We start from the raw sequence: 15,208 nt of genomic DNA, 5'->3' as shown, positions 1-15,208 counted from the left end.
TTGTAAGAAAAGCCTAAGTGCCACATAGGGCCCTGAAGCAGACTCAGTGGATAATTTATATAAAATAAGTGCATGCCAATGCAATATCAAAACAGTTGAACCTTTGCGATTAAAGATCCTCCTTCACCACCATTTTACTTCTCAGTACTGTACTTTGTGATGATTGCCACATATGATGATGGTGATTTTGACTTTCATATTGTTGTTAGAGGCATTAGTGAATGAGAAAATCATAATACTACTTAACTTAGAAAATTTAAATTACATTTAAAATACTAAAATGGCTGTAGCTACCATTTATTGAAACTTACTATGGAGTAGACATTTCTAAAGCCTTCAAATTAGGGTAGCTATCTTTTTTGTGGATAATAATATAGTGACCCAGAAAACTTGAGTAATTTTGATTATGATCACATAGCCAGCAACATCAGGACTCAATTTTATCTCAACCAAAAGTCTGTACTTCAAAAAGAAGTTGTACTATTTTGATTTCAGCATGCACCTTCCTAACTTTTGTCTTTTAGTTTTAAAAGTTGGATATTCTGTGTATTGTATGCTTTTCATTTTAAAAACTTCTAAGCAATTAATGCTGGGGCTGTTGGTCAAGTATATGCTGGACCTGAATCAGATCCCTGGTACCTGATTAAAGAGCAAGGAATGGTGGCAGACACCTGTAATCCCAGTGCTCCAGAAACTGAGTCAGGATTAGGATATGAGGAGATTGCTGGCAGCTAGTCTTGCTAATTCAGTGAACCCTAGGCTCAGTGAGAGACTTTGCCTCAAAAAAAGGGGGAGGGTTGGAACAGTATAGAAAACACCCAATATGTAGGGTGGTGGTAGTGGTGCACGATTTTAATCCCAGCATTAGGGAGGCAGAGGCCGGCAGATCTCTGAGTATGAGGCCAGCCTGGTCTACAGTGGTAGTTCCAGGATAACCAGGGCTACACAAAGAAACCCTGTCTCAAAACAAAACAAAACAAAACAAAACAAAACAAAACAAAACAAAACAAAACAAAACAAAAAAACAAAACAAAAAAAAAAGAAAGAAAGGATAAACACCCAATATCAACTTTTGTCCGCCCCACACCTATTTACAAATCATGAACATTCACAAACACCTAGGTATACCACATACACAAAGGTCTAGGTGGTCAGCATCTTATGTTTTTAATAATATACCTTGAAGAGAATAGTCCAAGCATTTCATTAGTTCTTCACTGGACCCTTCCTTTAGATTCTGTCATCTTTTTTTTACTATCTGCAGTGACTACCCCTTAAGCAAGGGCTATCGTAGTTGGAGATTGCAACTCGGTTCCCTCAGGCACCCACTCTTATAACGGTTTAGGTGGAATTCTGCTGACTCAGAGGTTGAAGGCTCGTAGCTAACCTCCTCCCTTTGCTGCCATCTTCTCTCAGCCCCCACTTAAAACAACCTTTGCTCTATTGGGTTCTTCCCTACCACTTCCTGTCAGCTACTGAGTGACTCAGCTTCCTGCTCCCAGGTTAATTTTATTTAATGAAACACACCTTTGAATTGTTAACAAAAGCAGTAGGAAAAATGCAACACACTTTAAAATAATATTCCCCAACATTTCTGCATACTAGTCCTTCCTTTTTTCTCCCTCTCATCTCCAACCTCCCTCCATTTTTTTTGGAGGCATAATTTTACTCTGGCCTTGAATTTGCAATCCTTTTATCTGCTTCCCAAGTCTGGGATGATAGACATCTACTACCATGCCTACCTCTGCTAGATTAAATGCTTACTGTGAGAATATTAAGGCAACATTCTCTTTGATGTTTTATACATACTGTTATAGAAAGCTAATATTCGTTGAGTAAACCATTGGAATACTCCACTTTCAGAAGTCCCTTTTGGGCTAGAGCAATATCTCTGCAGTTAAAAGCACTCACATTGATAGCTTACTGCCACGTGTAAGTCAGGTTCCAGGGAATCTGGCATCTGGCACTCCCCTCTGACCTCCATTGGTTTCTGCACATGTGTGGTGCACACGCATACAAGCACACACACATATACACATCTTTCTCAGTCATGTGTCTATATTTTGTATATAAATATTCATTTTACTGGAAGTGCTGTTTCTTTTTATTATTTTAAAGATTTATTTATTATGTATACAGAGTTCTGCCTGCATGTATGCCTGCAGGCCAGAAGAGGGCGCCAGATCACATTATAGATGGTTGTGAGCCACCATGTGGGTGCTGGGAATTGAACTCTGGACCTCTGGAAGAGCAGCCAGTGCTCTTAACTGTTGTTGTTGTACTCTTTATTTTTTGGCTCTTTTGGGGGCCCTCCATCCAGCTCTCAAATCAATACACATGGAGGCTTATTTTTTCTTAGGAATGCCCATCCTTAGCTTGCCTTATTTCTAGCTAGCTTTTCTTAAATTATCCCATCTAGCTTTTGCCTCTGGGCTTTTACCTTTCTCTATTTTTATACACCTTTCTTCTTACTTTGTGGTTTGCTGTGTTGCTGGACTGCTGGCCCCCGATGTCCTCCTTTTTTTTTCTCTTGTTCCTAGATCTTTTCTTCCCAGATTTCTCCTCTTGTTTGTTCTCTCTGCCTGCTAGCCCCGCCTAGCCTTTTTCCTGCCTTGCTACTGGCCATTCAGCTCTTTATTAGACCAATCAGGTGTTTAGACAGGCACAGCAACACAGCTTCAGAGTTAAACACAACATAAAATAATGCAACACATCTTTATATCATCAAACAAATGTTCTACAGAATAAACAAATGTAACACATCTTAAAATAATATTCTACAATACTTATCTGTTGAGCCATCTCTCCAGCCCAAGAAGTGCTGTTTATTTTCTGTCCAGCATGACCAAACTTTTTTTCTGAGAGAATTTTTGAGATCCTCCTGCCTCTGCCACTCCGCCACTCCGCCTCTCCCCCTCTCCCCCTCTCCCCCTCTCCCCCTCTCTCCCTCTCCCCATCTCCGCCTCTCTCTGCCTCTCTCTGCCTCCCTGCCTCTGCCTCTGCCTCTGCCTCCCGAGTGCTAGAATCAAAAGGCATGAACCACCACCAACTGGCTTAGAGCACCTGTTTTTCAATAGAACCTAAAATTTTAGTTTTCTGAGTGAAATTTGTGCTCTTCTAAATATTCACTACTTAGAACTTTGAACCATAGCATGGAGCAAAAGAAGTTTTTTAAATTCACAAGATTACATACTGTCACTGTGCTTATGGCCCTGAGATCTGTCTCCATGCTGGTTTTTAAAAATGTACTTTAGGGGTTTTGTGTGTGTGTGGGGTGTGTGTGTGTGTGTGTGTGTGTGTACGCTTGCACACGCGTACATCTTAACAGCACAGATGTGGAAGTAAGAATACAACTTTGTCGGGTCAGTTTTCTCATTCTACTTTTATGGGTTTTGAAGATTTTAATCAAGTTAGTCCTGTATAAAAAGCACCTGGCTTTTCTGCCAGTGAGGGGGTGGAGCAGCCCTGGGACTTCATGATCATCCTATTATGTTGTAAATTATGCATGTTTTTCATGGCCACAGAAATCTCCAAGCATGATAATCACCTTGATACTCTGATTTGTATTAAGAAATGGTTTTTATTAATCTTGATTTTGCTACCTACTAGGATCATCAAGCATGTTTCTTGCTTTATTTCTATTTTTTCCACACACTCATAACTTTAAATCTAAATTCCCCATAAGAAGAAATGTGCAGTATTTAAGAGTCTATCTCATTTTTTAAAAGATTTTATTTGTTTATTATATATTATAGTGTTCTGTCTGCATGTCAGAAGAAGGCACCAGATCTCATTACAGATTATTGTGAGCCACCATGTGGTTGCTGGGAATTGAACTCAGGACCTCTGGAAGAACAGCCAGTGCTCTTAACTTCTGAGCCATCTCTCCAGCCCCCATTTTCCCTAAATTCTTGATTTCACTTTTCTTTATGGCTGTGTAAAATTCCATTGTGTTGCCAGGTGATGTGGCATACAGCTTAATCCCCGCATTCAGGAGTTAGAGGCAGGTGGTGAATTCTTCCACCACACTGTGTGGTGCTTAAGAATTATTGTGGACTATGCTCATATTTTTTTTTTTTCAGGTTTAATTAGTCCCTTGCTCTCTGGTACATGTTTATTTCACACATCATTGTTCTGTTGTTAGTTGCTTTTAGAAACCAGCTTAGAGGTGATGTTCAGTTCACTCTGTCATTGAGGACAAGGTTAGATGCCTTTGTGTGCCTTCACCCCACCCCATCTCAAGATGGTCTCCAGTATTTTTCATAGGTTATTGTAGTTCTATTTTCTGCCAACTTTCTTGAAGGCAAAGACCATGTATCTTGAATAATTCTACCTATGTCTTAGAATAATGTCTGGGAAACAGTGAGTTGTCATGTATTTGCAGAATGAATAAATCATTTTTTTGGTAAGAGACTATTGAGACAAAAATTATATAGGGACTTAAATTCTAGGTTTAAAACCCTTTAATATGTCTTGTTTCTCCTATTTTATTTGTTTGAAGAAGGTTATAGGTGCTTCTATAAGCATAAATTGAAATTTATGTTTTTTTTAGAATCACATAAACCATGTTGATAGGCTGGTATACTAATTATTATTGACTTCTAGAGATGTAGTTTCTGAGGGGATGGGGAAGGAGAAAGTGTGTCTTCGTGTAAGATTCATATATGTGTACACAGTGCAGAGACCAGAAGCTGATAGTGTCTTCCTCTATCACAAACGTTAATTTTTGAGACTATTTTTTGCTGAACCTGGTGCTCACCAGTATGACTAGACTGGCTGATCCTCCTGTCTCTACCTCAGGGATTCCCAGTGCCTGGCTTCTTTTTGACCTAGAGTCTAGCCATCAAGCTCAGGACATGGTGCTGGCATTATAAGCACTTGACCAACTGAGCCATCTCAGCTTCCTCCCTTCCTCTCTTCCTGCTCTTTCTTCTGTTCAAATGCCAGGTTTTCTTGATCTATCCTTACCTTTCTCCGTCTCTCTTTCCCTCCATTTCCACCCTTTTTCCTCTCAGGTTCGTAGCAGGTTTCTCTGCTTCCATTCTCCTTGATGCTCTGGACCCAGGTAATTTGTTGTTCAGTATTAGATAGATGTTAGTAGCATCCTTGACCTTTCAGTATGTATCAGGAGCATTCCCAACTTTTGACAAAAATGTCTCCTGAAATTAGTCAAGTGTTTTTGTGGGGCAGTCATTTATGGTTGAGTATTAGCTTCTTTTTAGGTGTGTGTGTGTGTGTGTGTGTGTGTGTGTGTGTGTGTGTGTGTGTGTGTGTGTGTGTTGCTTCCCTGTGTGCAGGTGGATTCTCCTGTGCCCATAGATAGAGGCTGCCTGCCATTGAACCTTGAGCTCACTGCTGTGCAAGCTTCAGTGAGCCCTCCAACCCCACTACCCCCCCCCCTCGCTCTGGAGTTAGAGTTACACATGTTGTCGCACCTAGCTTTATATCTATGGGTCCTAGTAACCTGAACTCACCTTCTTCTGCTCATATGTAAGGGCTTTTCCCATTGAGCCTTTTCCCCAGCATAAATGGGGCAGATGATGGCACAGTTTTTCCTCAGTTTTCAACTGCTATTTTCTGCTGAGGTTTTCTTCTCTCCTGCTTCTCTTCCTAGCTCTTCTAAAATGAGTAACATCTACTTCCTGATTTCCTTCTTCCTTTGTTGCTTTACCAGATAGAACAATGAAAAAAATGTTTTCATCAAGTGTGCTGTCATTTTCTTGTCCCCCATGTTTCCAGAATTGAAAGGTGGCTACTGCCTCATCTTCCATCCCATGCTGTTTGAATTCTCCCTCCTACCTTGCCCTTACTCACATAGTGCAGCCCCTCAGAAACTCCTGTTTGCCCATCCCTGCTTATTTCCGGATGCCAGCTCTGTTCTCACAGCTATGATGAGTGAAAGCCACCAGCATAATTGGAATCAAATCAAGTAATGCTCTATTTTGAACATCGTAGCTTTCTAGAACAAGGTTTCTTCCCATTCATAGCTTGTCAGTTACGATTTCTAGGGTTCCTAAGCATTTTGAAAGACTTACCAAGTGATTTTTTTAAAACTCTGCTCTCAGCTGCTTCATTCTCCTGTTTAGAAACCTTTTGTCGCTTTTACAAATGCCTTCAACACTTAGCTTTTTTGGTTGTTTGTTCAATTAACAAAAATACTTGGTAAGTGAAAAGCGACTTAGGTTCTTTTAGGTAAATATTTTATGAAAAGTTAGTGTTAGCTTATTTTAATACAGTTTTTAAACACTAATTAAATTTATTATTAGAGGAGGTATCAAGGCGAAATCTTGTCTGACCCATTTGACTGCTAATTTGTAAAATATTTAAATAAAATTTCTTTGGTTGCAGGTATTTATAACAGCAATGATGTAGCTGTATCCTTTCCAAACGTGGTGTCTGGCTCCGGATCTAGTACTCCTGTCTCTAGCTCTCACATACCTCAGCAGTCATCTGGGCATTTGCAACAGGTGGGAGCCCTCTCCCCATCCACCGCGCCATCTGTTACCCCAGCCGCCACCACAGCTCAGGTATGTTCCAGTCCAGAGCCAGCCCTAGCAAGCAGTGGGCGCCATTGTTTTAATTAACCTTGCAGAGAATATTGAAGAATAAATGCATCCAGGCTGAAGAGATGGCTCAGTGGTTAAGAGTATGTGCTGCTCTTTTGTAGGGAATCAGAGTTCAGTTGTCAGGACCCACACCTGGTGGCTCAATATCACCTGTAACTCTAGCTCCTGGGGATCTAACTCTTCTTGCCTCCATCAGTACCTACACTCATGTGCACACACCCATCAACATACATATAATTAAAAATAAAAATAAACCTCTAAAAATCCTCAAATGTGGCAGCAGAACCAGGCGGATGTGAGTTTGAGGCCAGCCTGGTCTACAGAACGAGATCCAGTACAGGCACCAAAACTACACAGAGAAACCCTGTCTCAGAAAACAAAAATCCTCAAATGTATAATAACCCACCCAATACATTATTTTACATATATAGTCTCTTCATATACTTCAAGGTTTTTTTTTCTAGTGAGAGATAAGTGTTCACAAATGTATGTTTTCCATTTGTCTCTCCTTCCTGCCACACTCAGATCTGTAGCTTAATATGCAGGCTACTCTGTGGGATTTTTATTTTATTTTTCATTCTTTGAATCTAAGGCTTCCATAAACCAGGCAACTGCGCTCCCACTGATCTGTATCTTACCCACCCTTCTGCTTTTCTTTTCTTTTCTTTTCTTTTCTTTTCTTTTCTTTTCTTTTCTTTTCTTTTCTTTTCTTTTCTTTTCTTTTCTTTTCTTTTCTTTTCTTTTCTTCCCTCCCTCCCTCTCTCCCTCTCCCCCCCCCCCTCTCCTCCCCCTCTTTCTTTCTTTGGTTTTTTTGTTTTGTTTTGTTTTTTGAGACGGAGTTTCTCTTGGCTGTCCTGGAACTCACTCTGTAGATCAGGCTGGCCTCAGACAGAGATCCATCTGCCTTTGCCTCTGAGTGCTGGGACTAAAGGTGTCCATCACTACAACTGCCTGGCCCAAACCCTCGATTTTCAAAAAAAAAATTTTTTTGAGATGGAGTCTCAATTGTTGCTCAGCTTGGCTTTGAACTCATTCTTTGGGCTAAGTAGGCCTTGAACCTGGTGGTCTTCCTTCCCTAGATTGCTGAGTAGCCGATACTGGTCAACTCCACTAGGTCTGATAATAGGAATGTTGTAAAAACAAGAGGAGAAAAACCATAGTATTGAATCTTATTAATTAAAAAAAATAATTAAATGTTTTGAAGAGCTATATAAATAGATACCTCTAAAGGTAATATTTTGAAAGCCCTAAACTACATATATTTGAATTATTTATTTGTGTTTGATATATGTAGGTACAAACCAGTGTGCATGTTTAGGTCAGAGACAACTTGTGGAGTTGGTTCTGGGGGTGGAACTTAGGTGGTCGGGCTCGGATCATAGGAAGGAAGTGCCTTTCCCCACCTGGCCCTCCTTCTCCCACAATTGTCAATTTTTAGTTTCAAGGCTTTATAGGTTTGTGCCACCACATCCAGCTTACTTAGAATTCTGTAGTCATTTTACTTCATTTTTCTAAAACTCTATTAATAGATCTTTTAAAATTGAAGAAAACTTGCTATAATGTCATTTTTAAACTACTAGTTTGTCTAGTGGGTATCTATTAATCACTGTGTGTGTAGAGCCTTTGCTTAGCCTGTGGGAGGCCTTGGGTTTGGTTCTCCACACAAGTTTTAAAAACAAAAAAGGACAAAATAAAAACCCAACAAATTTGAACTTTTATATATGTGCATAGTGTATATTATATGAGACTTTAAAATATACGTGCATTTTTTGGTATTTTGTACACCGTATTTTTATTTATTTTTTTTATTTATCTTTTGTTTCGTTTTTAACATTTATTTATTTATTATGTATACAGAAGAGGGCGCCACATCTCATTACAGATGGTTGTGAGCCACCATGTGGGTGCTGGGAATTGAACTCAGGACCTCTGGAAGAGCAGTCGGTGCTCTTAACCTCTGAGCCATCTCGCCAGCCCTTATCTTTTGTTTTTTAAGACAGGCTTTCTCTATGTTGTTCTTGCCATCCTGGAACTCGCTGTGTAGACCAGGCTGGCTTTGAACTCACAGAGATCCGCCTGCCTCTGCCTCCCAGTGCTGGGATTAAAGGCGTGTGCCATCACCTCCCGGCTGTACACTGTATTATTAGAATACAAGATTGGATTATTGTAATGTATGTGTTCATGATTGATGTTGTGCAGTCATCATTCTGATTAAGCCAAATATTAGAATGAACAGCAGTTCAGTCAGTGGTATGATTGGTTGTGCCATCTTTGGACATGAAAATTAATTATTTAATGAATAAGGGTAGCTTGATTACTTTAGAAGGGGTTTCTTTAGCTTATTTCTCTGGAAAAGTAAGGTGATAGAAATGATAGGGCTTGATTAGAGAGGGTGAGAGGATAGATGAAAGAATGACTCTAATAAAATGGTTTTATCTCTTTTAATTAAATATAACCATGTACTTGATAGCTTTATACTTTTGGATCAAGTATCACTTGAACATTTCCAGTTTGCATTTTCTTTTCTGTCTTTATAGAAGTCTGCTTTAATTATTCTGGTTAATTCCAGGCTGAATTAAGCAAAATCTCATTTCTTACTCATTATGTCAGTGGACTTGGCAATAGGGAGAGGTGCTTGGGAGAAGTGGTAGGGAAGGGAAATGGATAGTGCAAGGGACAAATTTCACTCGACAGGTGACTCAAAGAACAAAGAAATCATAGTTGGAAATAACCTAGGATTCAGGACAATTACAGTTTTGACTTTTTATCCTATTTCCATGTTCCCATAAGATGGATCTCATATATATATGATGGTCCAGTTAGATTCACATGCTGCATGCTGAGACAGCTGCATGTGTGTTTCTGTCTAGCAGTAAATGTATTCTGCTTTGAAGCTGAAGCTTATTTAGTCTGGCTTATCTGGTGCTGCTGTAGCAACCATCAGTCTCCAGGCAGTTGAGGCACGTTGACCTCTCAGTTGCAGTGAGTGCAGATCTACTCAGTTTAGCTGCCTGAGACAATGAAGTAATGGTGTTGAATGTGAAAGCTGCTTCTAAGCAGTCTGTAAGGGAAAATATATAAAAATATTGTGATGGAATTAAGAGAACTTTTAAAATTGTTCACTGAATCTCTTCCTCTCTCTCCATGGCAATGTTCATTTCAGCTTAATCTTTATATAGGTCTTAGTTGGCTTTAAAACATCAAACCCATTGTATTTAGGTAGTTGCTTACTTCTTAGCATTTTAATTACACACAGTGTAAAACAAAACAGTGTTAAAAGATGGGTAGTGGAAATTATCAGTATTTAAAATGTCATTCTAAATGTCTTGTCACAGGTGTTAAGAACCTAGCATGTGCAAAGGCCAATGTTCACTCATTAGCATCACCAAAAAGAAAAGGAGATAAAACACACAACACATACACACACTTTAGCAGGTGGATATTTTAAAATGTGTAGAGAATAGAAACCTAGTTAATGTTTAGTCAACGTAATTTACATTTATTTTTTTCCCTACATAATTTAATAAAAATCAGAATTTTTAGTGGCTAGGTTGAAGCTAGAAGTCCAGGGGTCATTCTTCATCTTTCTGACCCTCAGTGTAAGTAAAATCAGCAGAGTTATTTTTTGATGCTATATAAATTGTCACTCAGGGAAGTAATCAAAAAAAAAAAAATCAGGGTAGGCTAATAGAAATTAAAGACTAAGAATAGTTTGATTTGGGCTTTTAATCAGAAAAGGACATTTGTAAAATGGTGTGGAGGAAAAAGAAAACAAAAATCTGCTTCATAACTTAATTTTATATTCTTAAGTGTATATCTCAGCTCCTTGAAATTGTAGTTGTTTTTTGCATAATTGTTCTTTTACAAGTAATTGATATAAAAACTCATTACACAGTAGACTGTCTAGAACACATCAGGAGTAGTACCTGTAGATCCTGACCATTATTGGAAGGTAAAATGTTCTGATACTTAGTGATGTGTTCTTTCTAATTGGATAATAAGTAAAGGATGTAAATTAGTTATTTTAGGAGTACCATTAACTTTTCATATTGCCTTTCAAATTCCACTATTTTCTCCCTAAAAGATAAGTGATAACATTGATTAAATATTAACCAATTAAGAAATGTATTTAGAATTTATCATTCTGTCCAGTCTTTCTGTCCCATTGAGCGTGTTCAGTAATGGTTTAACTGCACTTTAATCCTCCAACTGCTTTTTGGAGACTCAATTGTGGAACATTTCAGCATTAGCCTAAGCAATGGTTTTTGAATACATTAAGCTCTTAACAATTAGGGAGCAGTTTGGGGCATTGAGTAATGGGGAACGATGCAATTGAACCTGACAGCTTCGGCAGTCTGCCTGCTCCTGGGACCAGAACGTTGTTCACACTTGGTTTCATTTCTCATCCCATGCTGGGCATTAGCGCCTCACTGGTGGTAGCTGACTCAAAAATGGAGTTGGTTCTCAGAAAAGTACGAAGTATGAATCATGGCGGAGAATAAATAAAACTTGATTCTGTTCTTGTCTAATGTTTATCTTTAGTTCTTTCAGAAAACCTTTCTGGTCAAATGTGTGCTTATAATTTTATATATATTAAAACATTTTAATACTTAAGATTGTATTTGTAATCTTGTAGTTTTGTTGTGTTTTGGTTTATTGAGACAGTCCTACTGTATAGTCCTGGCTAGCTTAGAACTCCCATGTAATCTAGTGTGGTCTAGAACATGTCTTGGTCCTCCTCTGCCTTGCCAGAGTTGGGATTACAGGTGTGACCACTATGCTCAGAAGTATGGCTATATTGTTTTTGAATCTGCAGGTGAAATAATACTTACAGTGAAGGATTTATGCCAGCTAATGGTTCTTTGAAAACTGCTTTTACTCATGGATATTTGCCACAATTAGTATCAGTATATAATTGATAATTTATCCTATCCAAGTTCATGGGAAACCAAAAACCGTAATAGTTTACAAACAGTGTGTTCTTAAACTTTTTTATTGTATGTTTATTTTGTGTGTGTGGTGTGTGTGCACATGTTGTAGCACGGATCATTAGAAGGTCTTATTAATAAAATCAAATTTGAGGCCCAGTTATTGGGGTGAATGATGGAAAATCAGAGATGCAGAACAAGCCACAGCCACCTCACTCGCCAGTTCCTCAGCTGATCCTGTTTCCTCAGACTGGATGCCTCTCAGCTGAACTGTGCTGCTCAAAAGCCTAAAAGCTTAACCAGCTATAGTTCCTGGTCCTCACGCTTTATATACCTTTCTGCTTTCTGTCATCACTTCCTGGGATTAAAGGCGTGAGTCACCATGCCTGGCAGTTTCCAGTGTGGCTTTGAACTCGCAGAGAATCTGGATGGATCTCTGCCCCCAGAAGGCTAGGATTAAAGCTGTGAGTGCCACCATTTTCTGACCTCTATGTCTGTCTAGTGGCTTTTCTGTCCTCTGATCCCAGATATGTTTATTAGGGTGCACAATATATTGGGGAACATAATATCACCACACACATGGACAGTGTACATGTGTGGGTCAGACTAGAACTCGCCGAAGTCTGTTTTCTCTTTTCCTCCAGGTTGTCTCACTTGGTAGCAGGCACCTTTACATGCTGAAAACATCTTTTTGACTTCCACGAAAATAAAATAACAAATTAAAGTATGCGATGTTTACCTACCCAGTTTCAGACATTTTTATGAGCCCATTATGCATATTAGCTACATTCTTAGGGTATTTTTGTAAGAGAGGCATTATACCATCATTCTCATAAATGAAAATTGAGGATAGAGAAATTTAATGACTTGCCTACAACTTAGCTAGTAGCAGATACAGTGGTGATTTAAAAAAAAAAAAGTTTTTCCTTTAAAAGTATATATGAAGTAGGGGCCTGGAGATGCATAGCTTAGTGGTAGAATATGTACTTGCCTAGCATATGTGAGTACCCATGTTTCATTCCCAGCCCACAAAACAAACTAAAAAACAAAATTTTATATGAATTGGGAATTTTTAAAAGTAGGTTTTTTGTTTGTTTGTTTGTTTGTTTGTTTGTTTTAAATTATTTTCATGTGTGTTGGTGTTTTGCCTCAATGTGTGTCTGTACCACGTGTGTTCCTGGTCCTCGCCAGAAGAGGGCGTTGCGTTCCTTGGGACTGGTGCTCCTGACAGTTGTGACTTAGCTGCTGTGTGGGAGTTGGGAATTGTACCTGGACCCTCAGGAAGAGCAGCTAGTGTTCTTAACCATGGGGCAATCTCTCCAGCATCCAACAAAGGAAATAATCGTGGTAAAATTTTTGGAAGAACACATTTTTGTTTGTTTCATTTTGTTTTTTGAGACAGGTTTCTCTGTGTAGCCTTGGCTATCCTGGAACTCACTCTGTAGACCAGGCTGGCTTCAAACTCAGAGATCCGCCTGCCTCTGCCTTCTAAATGCTGAGATTAAAGGTGTTGCACCACCATGGCCCAATAAGACATTTTCAATGTAGAACCAAACTATTTTGGTTTTTTGTAAAATTAATTTAAAAAATTTAAAGAACGTTTGTTATAATGAAGCCAAAGTGTAAATTTATCTACAGTGTTTCTTATTAAAAGTCATTTCTTTTTGCTCTTTCCTGGTACTATCCACCAAGATAGTTCTATTGAAAGTTAAGGTTTTCTTTCTTTTTTCTTTTTCTTTTTTGGTGTTACTTGCTTGGTTTTTCAGACAAGGTTTCTCTGTGTGTCCCTGGCTGTTCTGTAATCAGGCTGTCTTCAAACTCAGAGATCGGCCTGCCTCTGCCTCCCAAGAGTGCTGGGATTAAAGGCCACCACCTGGCTACAAGAATACATTTTAAGTTATGTCCAGTGCTAGAATGTTGGAGAAAATAGCTACTATTACATTTTAGAGCTTGTTTGAATATTTTGACTACAGTGTTGACAACAGATTAATTGTATGGTTTACAACACTGTTTGTTCTAATTGGTCCTGTATGCTTGAACTATAAAGTTTCAGTCCTGCCTCTATATGATGTGTCACTGCTACCATGAAATTTCAAACTATTCCATTTCCCCCTAGTTTTTATTTTTATGAGGCAAAGTCTTATGCATCTACTTTTCTGCCAAAGGTGATTGAACTGGTACTCCCTCATCCACCTCCCAAGTCCTGGGATTTTAGGCTCACACCACCATGTCCTTACTAGATCTAATTCTCCTTGTTCATTTATCATTTTGAGGGCAAAATAATTCCTCAAAGTAATGCAGCTTTTAAGTCTTATATAATTTATTAGACCTATATCCTTCCAGTTTTCTTTTTATTACATTAGTGTGCACAGTGTGCTCATGTGCTTGTGTGCACACACCACAACATGTGTATGGAGGTTAAAGGACAACTAACGCACTTGTTGGTTCTCTTTCGTCTGTGTCAGTCCTGAGGATTGAGCTCATCTGGTCACCAGGCTTGGCAGCAAGTTGAGGTCCTCTGGTCAGCCTTAGACCCAACCTTCCCCTCCTGTGTAGATGACTCCTTTAGAGCCAGCCAGCATGTAGTGTTGTTTAGTCCCTCTTCGCAAGAGCTCGTCCTGGACATGACTGTGGTCCTGAACTAGACCTTCCAGGAGGACCGGTCTATTCATAGGTAGATGGACGCAGAGGCAGAGCTTTGATCCTAGGACAGACAGTCTGTTGAGGGATACTGCGTTATCTTGAGTTTGCACACTGCCTGCGGGGATGCTCAGCCTTCCTTCCGTAGCTGTCTGATACTTAAGGTGAGGCCTTTTGTTTGAAATGTTAGGCACTTGTTTAAAAGTGATTTAAATTTACTTCAGTTATTATTCAATTTATTTTCAGTTTGTTGGTCTTTGGGTCCAATTATAAAATAATTATAATTCATACTGAGCTTTTTCCTAGAGTGTTAGAATTTCTTCTAATTTCATAGGAAAACTGTAAGAGCAGTGCAGAATGTTTATACATATATTGTGAATGTCCTCTTCACCCAACTTCTCCTTATGTGAACAGCTCCGAGAGTCTTTAGAGGTCACTTTCCTAATCCCAGCACTTGAGAGGCAGAGGCAGGCGGATCTCTGGGAGTTTGAGGCCAGCCTGTGCTTCCTAAATGTTGGAAGTATAGGAGTAGAACATGATACTTGGGCTGAAAGTTTCTTGCTTAGATAAATGCAATAATAATTTTTAGAAAAGCAAAACACTATCAATTATTTTTTCACCATTCAGGTAGTTTTAGAAATTGGTCATGTCGAACACTACCTGTAGTTTAATATTTTGCCAGTTTACCTTTTAAATAGGCTTTTCTGGAGCTGGCAAGATGCCTCAGCTGTCAGCAGTATTGGTTTCTCTTCCAGAGGACCCAAGCTCAAATCTCAGAAACCACATGGCAGCTCACAGCTGTCTGTGCTTCCAGTTCCAGGGGACCTGATGCTCTCTTCTGGCCTCTGGGTACAGCACACATGTGGGACATAGACACACATCCAGACAAAATACCCACACTCATACAAATAATTCAATAAAACCTTAAAAACTAGATTTAGAGCAAGCTAAAGACAGCTGTATTTATTCATTGATCATGGTTATCAGGTGGACCAGTTACTATACTCGACTGCTTTCTGCTGTGATCTTTAGTGTGGTGGGCTTAATGGCTGAGGGAGATAAGAAAATAATACC

At 39.1% G+C, this 15,208-nt stretch overlaps 1 protein-coding gene across 46 annotated transcripts in view; it reads left to right on the top strand.

The window, feature by feature from the left end:
- The window catches only part of Mllt10 (MLLT10 histone lysine methyltransferase DOT1L cofactor), a 171,156-nt gene that overhangs the window by 135,659 nt on the left and 20,289 nt on the right, over window positions 1–15,208 (top strand). For all 46 annotated transcript variants that reach the window (XM_076572632.1, XM_076572663.1, XM_076572664.1 and 43 more), the window contains one exon: window positions 6,349–6,527. In XM_076572632.1, the coding sequence (XP_076428747.1) occupies window positions 6,349–6,527 (179 nt within the window). The remainder of the gene's footprint in view (window positions 1–6,348; window positions 6,528–15,208) is intronic.

The sequence above is a fragment of the Peromyscus maniculatus genome, chromosome 5, assembly GCF_049852395.1.
Source record: "Peromyscus maniculatus bairdii isolate BWxNUB_F1_BW_parent chromosome 5, HU_Pman_BW_mat_3.1, whole genome shotgun sequence".
In the NCBI taxonomy this organism is placed as follows: domain Eukaryota; kingdom Metazoa; phylum Chordata; class Mammalia; order Rodentia; family Cricetidae; genus Peromyscus; species Peromyscus maniculatus.
Note: the sequence above shows the minus strand (reverse complement) of the source record. Positions and strands in the feature narration are given on the sequence as shown.